Consider the following 15,337-nt stretch of genomic DNA (forward strand, 5'->3'; position numbering starts at 1 on the left):
ACGATTTAATGTTACAGGTAAAAAACGTCCTGTTTCCCGAAGGCGTCTCTCCGCATTAGCAAATGTTTTATGATTTGGAGTTCTTCGATTAGGAAATCTTTCAGCATATGTTCGAATAGTAGCACAACAATTTCCTTCACAATAACCCAAAACTACTAACATATCAGTTTGTTCAGCAAAAGTATAAATTGCAATAAAAAACAAAGTAAGCTAAAATTAAATCACAGCTAGCTTGACACAGAACCTTTTAATTATTGTTATGAATTTGTTTCTCTGTTATATGGCACCTCGTACTAGAATGTTCTATTTATCTTAAACTGATTTTATATTATTTAATGTGTAAAAAATGCCAATTTGACTCGAAATCCATAAACGATATCAAAATTTTGTAAGAGGCAAAAAATCTTCTAAAATAATGCTTATTTTTAAAAATATAAATTCTGTCGTCATTGGCGTATATGCAAAAAAGTTACGGGATAACCAGTGGGGCACAGGCACTATAAAGAGAACATCCTGTATATGCATTCTCGTCAAACTCTATATTTACATTGCCCTTATATAAAATTTGTGTACCAAATTTGAAGTTTCTAAGAAAAACGGTTTTCAAATTATTTAAAAAAAACTGGGTTATCTGTTCTATATTTAGTAGGCTATATCTCAGTAGGCGTGCACTTTTGTATATAGGTAAGTTAGGCTAAATAGTCTTGTTTTCATTCAAGGAACCTGTGGTCAAGCGTTGTCCATCCTTTTCAGGGACACCCTGTACATGCACAATACCTATGATTCTAGGTAACATCATTACTGCCAACCAAAGGCTCGGAAGAAGATATGGAGAAGGACATTATGAGTGTCTATTTTGACGACAGTTCTGACTTGTCTATAACAAAGTTATTAAAAGAAAATAATTTCGAAAAGGCATTTTATGTTGCTAACAGTTTAGTAGACGATATGGACAAATTTAAAAAACAAGGAAAAGAGGCCACTGCAGCAAAATTATGTAAAAAGATTTTAGACCAACTTGGGAAAGTGAGTAAAAGTTTATATCGAACATCTTATATGAAAGCAATTTTTGACAAATAAATATTTTTTTGGACATTCACATGATCACAACATAATAAACATCTATCACTATCGCATTTATTAAACTTTTGGAAAATGTCAAATAACATAAAAATAATTAATGTCAGATGCCGCTAAATACAGAAACCGAAGCTCGCCAGATAGGCGCGGTAGCAGCAAAGGTTACTCAAATGTTCAGTTTCAAATCAGATCCAGAAATAGCCGCCAAAGGAACACAGATGTGCAAAGATTCATCTGAAAAGATCCTAAAGGAACTGAAGAAGAAAGAATTTCCCAATAGTTTTTCAGGAGAGACCAAGGATAATCTTTTGTAAGAGAGCAAAGTAAACACCAACCAAAATTAAGTATCAGTAGAAGTCTAAGTATATCTAAATAAAAAACAAAATATTGTTAACATTATGAATAATTGAATAATTTTTGTTTATATTTTAAGACTTCTGGCAAAATGTTCCAATGCAATTATGGGACCCAATATAGATGTCTTTAAACCAGATATAGAGAGCTTTATATTCACGACACCTTTCCCTCTCCTCGATGTTGAAGAAGTTACTGAAAACTACCCTGATTATGTAGATGACCAGAGATCCTCAAAGGCAATGAAAAAGGTATGTGTAAAGTAACGATATCACAATAACAAAGAGTGACTGTTTGCAGAAATACAGGATGTTTTTAAATGAAGTAGCAAAAATGGTAGCAGTGAATGTAGAGCCAAAAATAAGAGGATTGAAGTAAAAATACCTTATATGAAAGTTGCACCCCTGATTCTATATACCCTCTTAATAGGGGGGATTGAAATTCACATTTTAATTTTTTTCCTTAACATGAGGAATGCTAGAGACACGAAACTTAGCATGAGCATCCTACTAATAAAGAGACAACTTCTCAATATTTGTTCGATCATTGGCATATTTTATAAAGGAGTGAAATAGTCAATCCCCTTGCAATATTTTATTAGAAATGTTTTATATGACGCAAATTATTAATTTAGGCGGATGTCATAACAAACAAATCGTTATTTATCATATTAATAAATTGACAATTTCTTTGTCAATAAGCTGGTAATTTAATAATAACATTAAGAATAATTTGCTATTAATTAATGAAAAATTTTTGATAGCTTATGACTATGGGACATGTATTAGGTAAAGTTATTTATCTGAAATAAAATTTAATACAAACGAAAAACAAGAAATGCAAAATTAAATTTAAAGAATATTCTCGAAATAATCCATTTTGCTGCAAGCATAACCTGATACGTCTGTTGAAGTTATAACGCACTCGCACAAAACAGTTCTTGGTTATTGCGAAGGTCATCTGATGCCTGAAATATTTTTAAGCGTAGCTCTTCTAAGGAGGCAACAGGAGTGTCATAAACAATACTTTTTATGTGTCCCCACAAAAACAAATTCATAGGCATTAGGTCAGGAGAACGTGCAGGCCAACAAACAGGAGCATCACGACCACGACCAATCCAGCGATTCGGATAACTTAAATTTAACCATTCTCTAATGGCAAGTGTGCTATGTGCAGGCGCCCCATCGTGCATATACCACATCACCTAACGTGTAGCGAGGGGTACATCCTCAAGTAATGTTGGAAGATTTTCGTTCAAAAATCTAAGATACTCGGCCGCTCCAAGCCTGTGTGGAAGAATAAAAGGACCTACTAGAGTATTTCCTACAATTCCCATCCAAACGTTTAAACTGAAATTATGTTAACATCTTGAAACAAATATTCCATGAGTATTTTCTTCCGACCATGAATAAACATTATGAAGGTTTACTGCACCTACTCTAGGAAAATTTACATCATCGGTGAAAAATACATTCATTAGGAAATTTAAGTCATGCCTGGAAATATTAATGTACCATTGACAAAAATCCATGCTGTTAGGTAAATCAGGGTCATTCAATTCTTGCACGGGTTGATGGTGAAAACGGTATAAAAGATTTTCATGAGCTGCATCCCACACAAGATTGTAAGAAACTTGCACCTGTCTTGTGCTTGTACAACAGTCTTGTTCTAAATGTTCCAGTATAGCTTCCTTTCAACATTTCGGACATTACGCCTTCTTCCAGCATCCTCACGATTGGATTGAATTTTATCACTTTCGCGAACCGTCTTTCCACCGAGGCCAATGTTTGTCTATGAGGAATAGGTCGGTTTGGATATCTTTGGTGGTATAATCTTACTGCAGCGTTACTACTTTTTCTGGATTCGAAAAACACTTGGAGCATATCGACATATTCATCATTCTGATAATAAATTAATCAATTGATACTAATTATTGGTTGACAGAAAGTGTCAATTCATTAATATGATATAACAATTTATTTGTTATGACATTCGTCTACTTTATTTTTACAAATTTTCTCAAATACCCCTATAGTGAGCGATGCGTGAGCGTAGATAAAATGAAAGGGAAATATTTAACGAGTGAACTTTGTAGATGTTAAATTTAAAAAAAAGGAATAAATATTTTTCTGATGTTCTGTAATGTAAATATTAAAATGAAGATATGATCATATTTTGGGTCTAACCAGCTAGCAAGTTTATTATTAACAAATTAATCTAATATTTTTAAACTTCTGCAGCAGATGTCTTTGAAATTAAAGTTTTTTTAGAGACTTCTTTTTTTAATGCGAAAGTACGAATGGAAATATTTCCTTAAATTATTAATAAATTTAAAGTTGACTTGTAATCAACACACGTAACTATGTGTGGAAAAGTATTCATTGTATAGTACAGGGTGTAACGTAAAGGTTGGGAATAAATTAAACGGTGGATTCTTTGGTTTAAAAAATAAATTTTTGTCATATGAAGTTATGCTCTACGGGTTTTCTTTTTCAAGCTACAGGGCGCTAAAAAATTTCAAAAGATTTAGTTTTTCTCCAATATCTTTCGAACATTAGAAGATAATGGAATGAAATTTTATCCATAGCTTAATTTGATAATCGCCTAGTAACAGGATTTTTGTGTAATCTACATTTTATTTTAAACAAAATTACCCTCTCGTGTTTTATTCCTAGCTCTTGTCATTTTTCCGTAAATAAAACTTTTGCAAATACCATTTTTCCCGCTGCTAACATAGGAAAATGAAAATAACAAAAACATTATGATGTATGCTTTGACTCAGCTACCGAAAATGGTCAAACACGCATTAAAAAAGACTTGTTTGTTTTGAAAATGATATTAAAATATCACATTATTTTAACAATAATAAAAAAAACACTAGTGACTTGGAATTTAAAGAATTCATTGAGTAGGTAATAAGAAGTAATGAACAAGATTACAAAAGGTGCTGAAAATATTGCCCCCCCAACTTACAATACATTTTTCAATGCATTTTCTCATAAATTCTCTTACTCGTCCAAAAATACCAGGCATATCTCGAATTTGCTGACAGCCAATTTCAACTCTTTGACGAAGAATCTGTACATCAGAAATGGGAACGGAATAAACTATGTTTTTTAAGTGCCCCCTACACATAATAGTCTAATGGATTAAGTCCGGGAGAACGAGCAGGCCACGCTTTTGGCCCTCCACGACCTATCTATTTATTGGGGAACGTTTCATTGAGGGCGCCGTCATGCATAAACCACATGTTCTGGCGTGTTTCAATTGGAACTTCTTCTAATAAAGGTTGTAATCTGTTTGAAGGAAATCCAGATACGATAAACCGCCTAGTCTGTTTGGTAGTACTATGGGGCCAATAAAAAAAATCGCCAATTATTCCGGCCCAAATATTAATTGAAAATCGTTGCTGGTGCCGGGATTGTATTATTCCATGCGGATTTTCATCAGCCCACATATGACTATTGTGGAAATTAATTATACCATCCCTTGTAAATCCAGCTTCGTCGGTAAATAAAATGGATGGGTGGAATAACAAGTTCCGATTGCACTTATTTAAAAACCAGGTACAAAATCTAAGACGTGGTGCATAATCTTCGACAGAAAGCGCCTGAACTCTTTGCAGATTATCATGCAGGATTCGTTGGACAGTCATATGACTTACTCTCTCCATTCTTCCAATTCTTCTAGTACCTACTTGATTTACGATTCACCTCGATCATCTGAAGGATGTGGTACTTCAAGTTGTACTGTCCTTACATTTCGAGATCTTCCGCCGGAGGTGCAAGGTTTTAACGAGCCGGTTTCACGTAAGCGCACATGAATTCTCGAAAAAGTCTTCCTATTTGGAATACACCGAGCTGGAAAACGTTCAACATAAAGACGCACAGCTAACATAGTATTCCCCTTGGCAAGGCTGTAAATAAAATGCATATCTGCTAATTCTGGAAATGAGTATTCCATTTCTAACAGATCTAAACCAAAGTACAACCGCTTAAGGAAAGCTAGATGTCATGACTGACAATGATGTTTTGTCTGAAAACATCTGAAAACAAATTTTGGTGGCTTGGTCAAAGCATACTTATAATGTTTTTATTTTCATTTTCCTATGTTAGCAATAGGAAAAAATGGTATTTACAAAACGTTTATTTACGGAAAAGTGACAAGAGCTAGGAATAAAACGCAAGAGGGTAATTTTGTTTAAAATAAAAAGTGGATCATAAAAAAATGTTAAAAAATGTTTTCACCAGTGGCTTACCACAATTTTCTTCGAAAACCCTTACGATATAATTCGTATGCACGCCACTGAGCAACTTACAAAACCAATCTTTTTCCTTTTACTAGGGGATTATCAAATTAAGCTATGGATAAAATTTCATTCCATCATCTTCTAATGTTCGAAAGTTATTGGAGAAAAACTAAATTTTTTGAAATTTTTTAGCGCCCTGTAGCTTGGAAAAGAAAACCCGTAGAGCGTAACTTCATGTGACAAAAAATTATTTTTTAAACTAAAGAATCCACTGTTTAATTTATTCCCAACCTTTACGTTACACCCTGTATATTTAGTTCTTTATTATGCACTATTTTCATGTGTATAAGATTGTTGAGTCATATTCAAAACAAAATGAATATACTGGCATTGAATAATGAATAACACGGGCATTTTTAAACTATATAGACAAAAATATATAGCTTGAATTTGGAATATTTTTCTGCAGTTAGTCGGTTCTTAATAACAGACCTACACAAATATTGATCTGCTGCTCAAAATAGAGTAAAGATATAAAATTGTTTAATATTTCTTCTTCTAGTATCATATAACAGCTAATACCATAATAGATTTATGTTATTCGGGCTCAAAGCAATTGGCAATCGTATCATCTCATCACGATGACACACAATTTATGGAATCAGATTCTTTTAATCTTACATCTACAGTAAGACTTGGAACTAACTTATTAGGAACCAAGATCCAATCCCATGACATTACTATGGTTCCTTCAAGTGATTTTAACAATCTCAGGTCTGCAGTTCATTTAGTGGTAAATATACATATAACATAATAAATTTTCTATATTTAAAGATTATCACAGAGTTAGCCTTTGCTAGAAATATTTGACCTGTCTTTGTTGTTCTGGAGCTCTGTGGGGATGACCCACTATCAGAACCGCTAGGCCTGATACTGATTTCGATTCTTCGTGCTGGTTCTAATCCTACTACCGATAGAACCACTGTTCAGACAATGGTAGTCCGCTGAGAAATTTTGTAGTGGCCTCGGTAACCGGTCACATCCGATGCTTCCAACTGTTTGAGAAATGGTTTCATCCGTAGTGGCCTTAGAACTGGCAAAAAGAACTGATATCAACAACAAGGTGAGCCTAGGGGTCCTAATAGCAGGTCCGCCCCCACAGAACCCCGTCCGAGATCAATAACAGATTAAAGCTTCCTAGCTACAGCCAAGCAAGTGCATTGTAATTTATTTAACTTGCAGCGATTTTAATGTCTAGAAACTACTATAATAAAAATTTTTTCCATTTCATAATCTTCTGTTTCCAGATGTGTACGAGCACTGAAAACCTATTTTGGTGGATTAAAGAAGTGGAAATATTTACATCAGTAGCAATAGTACAGTTCAATGTAAACGATAAACCAGTTAACAATTTTCAAAAACCTTTTACTTTGACTTTCGAAACGCATGCTGATATAGCATCCGTTATAGATATACACAGGAGTGCCACCCCAAAAATACTAGATAACAACACACTCAAAACAGATCATGATTTTGAAAGAATGTCTATGCATCGAATAGATGTTTTCAAGAAACAGCCGTTTATTATTAAATTTATAGATTTGCCTGCAGCTGTAATTTTGGATGTAAGAATCAACAAATTTTTTTATTTGGGCTTAGTTTTATCAGTGATTTTTGACACAGGTTCTTCAAAAAATAGATTCCTACTCGTACTTTGGTTGTTAAAAGCTACACTAACAATAGCACTTAAACTTTAAAATAGTGTATCAAAGAGGGTACACCAACAAAACTATAGTAGAAAAAATACTGACACTCCGTGGTCTAGTGCGCCTTCGTGTGTGGCACTTGCTAATAGGCTATTAACTATGTCAAAAAAAGGGGGTACAAAGGAACTACAATGTAACAGAAAGTTTGATATGTTCAAATGACCCTAAAACATGATAAAACCGCGGAGTGCTACCTTTTAAAGGGGTGCGCTTTTGAGAACGAAGTAAAAAGGTGGTATTTTCAGTTTTTTGAGTTTTGAATTTGAAATCAAAAAAAATATTTTTAACAAAATTATGCCCAAAAAACGAGTAAAAAAACCCGAAAAAATGCGTCTTTTTTTTGGTTTTTGGCCCACAACTTTTTTCTGAGAGGAGTTAGGTATAGGCATTGCTTCACGGAAAAAAAAGTTAATGGTTTTTCCTTTAAAATAAGCGTTTATAAAAGTACCTACCTACGACTAATAGAAACCGAGTTACATTGGATCAAAGTTGGCTACTTTTTGGATTTTTGGCCAATTTTTGCCCTTTTTTGACGATTTTCGTCTTATAACATTTTTCTGAGTTAATTTAGGTATATGTAATGCCATATTCAAATGAAAGCTGGTTTCAAGACCTTTAAAATGGTGCTTGGTAGAAGTTTGTACAATTAAAATCAACCGAGATATGTTAATTTAACCAACGATACTTTTTCTTATTTTTATAAAATTTTTATTACTTTCGGTATTATTTTGTGTAATAAACTTATTTTTGTGAATGTGAAAATTAAAATAAGTTTCTATTTGATTGGATATTATTGTTTTAAAGGAAAAAACAATAACTTTTTTTCTGTGAAGCAATGCCTATAAACCAAAAAAAAATCGCATTTTTTCGGTTTTGTACTCGTTTTTTGGGCATATTTTTGTTATGAATAAATTGTTTGACTTCAGAAGGTCTCACTTCGATGGGAAATTCAATTTGCTACAACTTTTCTGGTGACAACTATAGTGAAAAAATGCATAGTTTTCGGGTAAAACTCAAAATACTGAAAATACCACCTTTTTACTTCGTTCCCAAAAACGCACCCCTTTAAAAGGTAGCACTCCGCGGTTTTATAATTTTTTAGGGTCAATTGAACATATCAAACAATAAAATTTATGTTACGTTGTAGTTCCTATCTAAAGTACATAATCAATAGCCTACAAGTTCGTTTATACATTTACCTACGACCACTACTGTAAATACTTAAAAACACACCGTCTGCGACCAATGCAAGATTCCTATTATGTCGTACGGTAAAAAAATCGCACAGCTTGGTAAAAAATTCGTACAGTTTTCCTAGCAACCGCCTAGCAACGGTGAATACAAACAGTATTGTATTGACCGTTGCTAGGCGGTTGCTAGGAAAATTGTGCGATTTTTTTACCGTACATAATAGGAATCTTACATTGATCGCAGACGGTGTGTTTTTAAGTATTTACAGCAGTGGTCGTAGGTAAAATACTTAAAAACACACCGTCTGCGATCAATGCAAGATTCCTATTACGTCGTACGGTAAATAAAATCGCACAGCTTGGTAAAAAAATCGTACAGTTTTCCTAGCAACCGCCTAGCAACGGTCAATACAAACAGTATTGTATTGTCCGTTGCTAGGCGGTTGCTAGGAAAACTGTGCGATTTTTTTACCGTACGTAATAGGAATCTTACATTGATCGCAGATGGTGTGTTTTTAAGTATTTACAGTAGTGGTCGTAGGTAAAATGCTTTTTACAACACTTATTACGTAATATACTATTATGCTTCAAAAAAACTGAGTTCCTCACGGAAAAATAGTGAACGTGGTTTATGAAACATTTCTCTTTCTAATGTTGTGTTTCCGAGATAAAGGGTATTAAAGTTGTTAGTTTGAAAAAGGTTTCTCTTTCTGAAAAGACTCGATAAAAATTATGAAACAAACAAAACAGAAAAAGAATTAGTAAAAATATTAGTAGCAGTTGTTAAAAATCAAAATTAAACATCCCAACGGCTCTGAAAACGCCTGTTATTTTTCCAAGACGAACTCACACCCCAGCTTTTTTTAAGTATAAACTGGACTCCCTGTATACAGGGTGTTAAAAAAAGAGTGTAAAATATTTCAGGAGGTAATAGTATGAACCAAAATAAGCAAAAAAGTCTTAATAAACATGGGTCCGCAAAGTAACGGTTGCGGAGATATGGACCACTATTCGTTTTTCAAACATTTTATTTTATTAGGAATAAACCGACAAAGGAAGCTTTTAACAAACAAAAAACAAAGTTACAGAAGATGTTCAAAGTGCCCTCCGTCCATTTCCAAGCAGGCACGACATCTTCGTCTCAACGATATTCGAACTCTTTCGAAAACACCCTCCTTGGTTTGGATTTCTTGACACTTTTGATTAATCCGTAGCTGCAGCTCTTCCAGGCTATTTACAGGAGTACCATACACTAATGTCTTCAAATATCCCCAAACAAAGAAATCTAGAGGGTTCAGATCAGGCGATCTTGGAGGCCATAAAACAGGTCCGGCCCTTCCTACCCATCTATGTGGAAAAGTTTGGTGTAAATGCTCTCTAACGGCCATGGAAAAATGAGCTGGAGCACCATCATGCTGGAACCACATTTGTTGCCTCTGATTCAAAGGAATGTCTTCCAAAAACTCATACAGTGTGTTCTGCAGAAAGTTGAGGTAAGCAGCGCCTGTTAATCGGTTTGGTAAAACAACAGGACCTAGAAACCTGTCACCTACAATACCCATCCAAATGTTTAATGAAAAACGTGCCTGATGTCCAGATTCTATTAGAGCATGAGGATTTTCGTCGGCCCAAATATGCGTATTGTGAAAATTAAACACTCCATTTCTTGTGAACCCGGCCTCATCAGTAAAAAGAATGTTTGCAAGAAAACGAGGGTCTTCAGCATCATGACGTAGAAACCAGCGGCAAAAAACCAAACGTGCTTGATGATCATTTATTGGATTTAAGGCCTGTACTCGTTGCACATGGTATGGATAAAGCAGTTGCTCGTGAAGGATTCTCCAAACAAGAGGACCACTAATTCCTACCTCGGCTGATATTCTCCGCACACTCGTACCTGGATTCTGCTCTACCAGTGCTAGAATTTCTTCTTCTGCTCTAGGAGTGGATACCGACCTTGGTCTTCCGGATAAATGGCACTGTTTGCTCAAGGAACCGGTATCACGCAATCTTTGGTGAATTCTTCCAAACATGCGTTGTGAAGGAATCTGGCGATTTGGATAAGCGTCAACATAAAGACGTCGCGCTTCGGTGGCGTTCCCATTAGCACGACCATACATGAAATGCATGTCTGTTAATTCTGCGTTAGAGTAACCAGCCATAGCGAAAGAAAACTTGTGCACTGAGAACAACTGTCAAATACGTACTGTTTATTTCACTAAACATCAACCAACTATTATAAGAAAATACACAACGTTTTTGCAAAATAAAAAAAGGGGCTAAAAAACATAAAACATTCCATATCTCCGCAACCGTTACTTTGCGGACCCATGTTTATTGAGACTTTTCTGCTTATTTTGGTTCATACTATTACCTCCTTAAATATTTTACACTCTTTTTTTAACACCCTGTATAATAATTTTATTTTATTTAATAGGTTGTCATAACAGATTTTTACAAACCTAGTTTCGAAGAATTCCAAAAGAAAACCAAACAAATCGACGGGAATAACAACACAATATTTATTCCTAATAACAATTGTTATGACAGTTGGTATTACATGGCAGTATTACCCAGTGCAAAAATGGTATGTCTCATATTTTTCGTTTACTTGTGCTTCAATCTTTTGAGCCGACTTTCTATTACTATTGTGTTAATCTTATTCGTTTCATTGTGTTTGTAGTTACTTTTTTTTCCTTGCGTTAGTAACTATTGGAAAAAAAATCACTTTTAGAAAGATCGTGATAGCCGCATTCAGTATAAATTCAGCATTTACACGTTATCCTGTTTCCGCTGGGCGATCAGAGACGCAAAATGGACATTCGCTTGCAGCGTATGAGAAACTTTTTCTTAAAATTAATTTTCTGACATGAATTGTATCTTTTTCAGTCTCGTAGTGACTCGTCTGTGAATCTTATAATATGTGAATGTTACCATTCATCTGCGATGGCAGGAATGATTGCCAACAATGAAATTAAGGTTGAAAAAACTTTAATAATTGAGGAATTGGAATTGGAGACACAAGCCAGTTATATAATATTCGCTTCTGTGGCAGGTGCCTTTTTTCTGTATTGTGTTTTTTTAAGCTGGTTTTCTATTGCGGCAGCAGATGAGGTAAATGTTGAACTATACAGGGTGTAACTTTAAGTGGGGATCAGTTTTTTAATAAAAAGTATTTACCTACTATTTTTTAAAGCAGTGTGTTTAGTTCATGAAATTGAGTGTCAATGACTTTAGTTTTCAATGTAACTGTTGTAACTGAAACTGAAACAGAATTTGTATAGTGCGATGTTGCATTTTATTAAATTAAATTTTATAGTAAAATATATTTCGTGTATTTAGTGTCTTGAATATTATAAGAGTATAAATTTGTAATGTTATTTATTGCAGTGTTTAGTGATGGTACATATGGTATGTTTGTGCGTTAATTGTTAAATTTCTTGAAATGAAAAAAACGTGTAAACAAATTGAGAAAGATGAGATCTGACAACAGTGCATGAAAAATTTTTTTTTAGAACTCAGTTGATACAAAAGAACTATAGCTCAGTATATGACAGTTTTTAGGTCCGAATTCTTGGCACATGCACCGATTGACGTGAAATTTTAACAGTAAGTAGAAAATTGCTCAAGAAACAAAAGTTACATAGTGCCGATGTGTGCTTTCACCCTGGAGGTGAATGCCACCCCTTCTCGGAGGTGTCAATGAAGGCACCCATTTTAATAGCAAAAAGAGGGATGAATAAATGTACTATAACGTTTTTTCCATAAATTAATATTTTCCGAGTTATTTGCGATTGAAAATGTTGATTTTTCATCTAAAAGGTGCATGTTTTTCAACAATGTTTGATAAATATCTCGAAAACATTGCGTTTTATCGAAAAACTCATATAGAGTAAAAATAAAGCTTTTGAAATAACGAATCTATTTATTTTTGATTACCGTAGATGTAATAATAATCGAGTTATCACTCTCTAAAGGTGATTGTTTTTTTTTTCGAAAAGTAAAATCGAACCTTTTACCGTAAAATAATGGCGAAAGAACTAATTTTTAGAAGAAAATTAATATAACCTTTTTTAAAGTGCTTGGAAAGACCTTTAAAATGCTTTTTCACAAATTTCGTAGCTCAAAAACTCGCGGAGTTATGATGAAAATAAAATGGTCTTCTCATTTTTTCGGAGAAAAAATTAACAATAAAATCTATGGCTGAACCATAAAAATAGAAATTAAGCGTAAACCATGTACAGTTGACTTTATTTAGGTATAATAATAGGCTCTGTAAGTTTGACCGGTTTAGAATGCCTGAATTTTAAAAAAGTTTGAAATGAAAAAAAATTTTTTTTTAATTTTTAAAAAAATTTCCTTTTTTTCGAAATAACTCGAAAACTAAACAAGATACATGAAAAATGCAAGAGTTCAAAATTAAATGTCTTTTTTTATAATATTTTTGCTCACTTCAATTTTTCTTTAGAGCAAAAATTAACTGAGGTCTTAGGTTTTTTAGTTTGCATTTGCGTGTAAGGACCACCTTCTTTGAGCCCTTAAAACCTATAAAGGTTGATTGGTAGCTCTTGCAATTCCCTGCAAACTGCTTTTTGGAGCAATGAAAAATATTAAAAATTAAAAAAGTTATTGTGAAAAAACGAAAGTATAATTGTATAATACACAAATAATTTTTATTTTCCCTTTCACTAATTACAAAATTTAAGTTTCGAGTTTTAAGTAATCTCGTTGAATTTAGTAATGTATCGTTGAGTGTTTTGAAGCAGGTAAAAATTCTTCAATTTCTCATTAAGGATTGTTTTTAAGGGTTGAAACGTTGCAATGAATCATCATTAATATTATAAACAGTGAGTCTTTCATTCATTATAAATGCTATGAAGATATGAAAAAAAATTTCTGCAATAAGGGTGTTTGTTAAGGGTTGAAGCGTTGCAATAAATCATATATTATTTCATAAACGGTAAAAAATATTCAATTCTTCATTATTGCTCCGTCAAAACATTGGAGAGTCGCGAAAACTTGTTTTTTTTCCTCATAAAGGTGGATTTTAAAGGTTGAAATGTTGCTACAAATCAAAAATTATTATTCAAAACATAAAAGAATGCTTATTCTATTGACATAACACTTAAATCTATGGTTTTTACGTTTTTTGCAAGAAAGGGTAGTTTTCACCCCCTAAAAACAAAAAGCACACGTTATGGATATGTAACTTTTGTAAAGGAGGGTGAAATGAGCTTACTCACCAATTTTTCATGAAAATCGGTAGAGAATTCGGAGGTAATACCCTATTTTTACCGTTGTATACTGGACTACTAGAGATCACAAACTTATATGTTTCCAGAGGTCAAAAATAACCTCCGTATAAACATGTCCCCATTCAAAGTTGTACCCAGTATATCAAGTTTCATGTATTTATATTTGGAGCTTTTCTAAATTTTATCTGTAATTTTTGGGTCGTAAATTAGTCATTTGTTTTATTGAAACTTAGATTCTGGGGGAACCAATATTCTTCTTGAGCGATATTCCAATATCGTGTAGGTATGGTTACGTTTTGATAGTGAAGACAGGAAATAAATCAAAAGCAGGAACAACGTCCAATGTCTCGATCAAGATTTATGGAACAAAATCTGAAAGTAATGTAAGTATTAAACTTACTAAAAGGTTGACATATACAATGCAAAATTAAATGCAGAAGGTATTCAATTGCTTAAATATACCTATCTCTGCTTCTGAATAATATGAGGCAATTATTGGAAAGTATTTCTTTGTAGCTAACTAAGTTCACAGAGTAACATATCATTCACCGTTCTACAGGGTGTTTATTAATTGAANATTCAATTGCTTAAATATACCTATCTCTGCTTCTGAATAATATGAGGCAATTATTGGAAAGTATTTCTTTGTAACTAACTAAGTTCACAGAGTAACATATCATTCACCGTTCTACAGGGTGTTTATTAATTGAATGCCGATACTGAAGGATGTGAATCCTTGGGTCATTTTAAGAAGAAATTAAGTTTTCTTCTTAAAATTTCTTCCTCAACATATGTCCAAAACCTCTTAATTTTTGAGCTACAGGGTGTTACAGTTTTAAGAAAAAAATTACTTTTCTATTATAATTTTCTTATCACTCCAGATATTTTTATGAAATTTTGTACACACCTATTAATCATTAAGGAGCATTGTTTGATGTAAAAAATGTTTTAAAATCTTTGCCAATGACGTCCGTACGAGGTTTGAACTAAACATTTTTGAAGAAAAAAATGGTACGCCACTGCTTTTTCTAAAAACTAAAATTATTTTTAAAATCTCCATTTATTTTACAGCAAATTCGGTCCCTAGACTTACTCTCGTACGACGCACCATTTGCACGTAAAAAAATGAAAACCAAAAAAAGTTTTTTCCCCCAAGTTCATTGAGACTGCCTTTGATATTTTGTTGCCATTTTGTAGACACCCACCATGCGTGGAAACACTTTTTGTGGGGCAAAAATTAATTTTCTACTTTCACAAATGACGTTCACGTAGGCATAATATTAAATGTTTGGATAGAAAAAACGGTAAGCTCATTAAATGCCCCCTTAAAGCAAATGAAATAAAAATTAGTAGGCTGGGTAAAGTGTCATAATGTATTTATTATGTATTTACAGTAGTTGTTGAAAGTGTCCTCCACCCACACGTATGCAAGCATCTACTCTT

General features: G+C 33.4%; 1 protein-coding gene across 1 annotated transcript in view; it reads left to right on the forward strand.

The window, feature by feature from the left end:
- Positions 1-6,749: 6,749 nt before the first annotated feature.
- LOC111693135 (polycystic kidney disease protein 1-like 2) overlaps positions 6,750-15,337 on the forward strand; it is a 22,227-nt gene continuing 13,639 nt past the window's right edge. The window contains exons 1-3 of the mRNA XM_023457280.1: positions 6,750-6,806; positions 6,991-7,308; positions 14,128-14,277. Coding sequence (XP_023313048.1) covers positions 6,750-6,806; positions 6,991-7,308; positions 14,128-14,277 — 525 coding nt within the window. The remainder of the gene's footprint in view (positions 6,807-6,990; positions 7,309-14,127; positions 14,278-15,337) is intronic.

The sequence above is a fragment of the Anoplophora glabripennis genome, unplaced genomic scaffold (assembly GCF_000390285.2).
Source record: "Anoplophora glabripennis isolate ALB-LARVAE unplaced genomic scaffold, Agla_2.0 scaffold29, whole genome shotgun sequence".
In the NCBI taxonomy this organism is placed as follows: Eukaryota; Metazoa; Arthropoda; class Insecta; order Coleoptera; family Cerambycidae; genus Anoplophora; species Anoplophora glabripennis.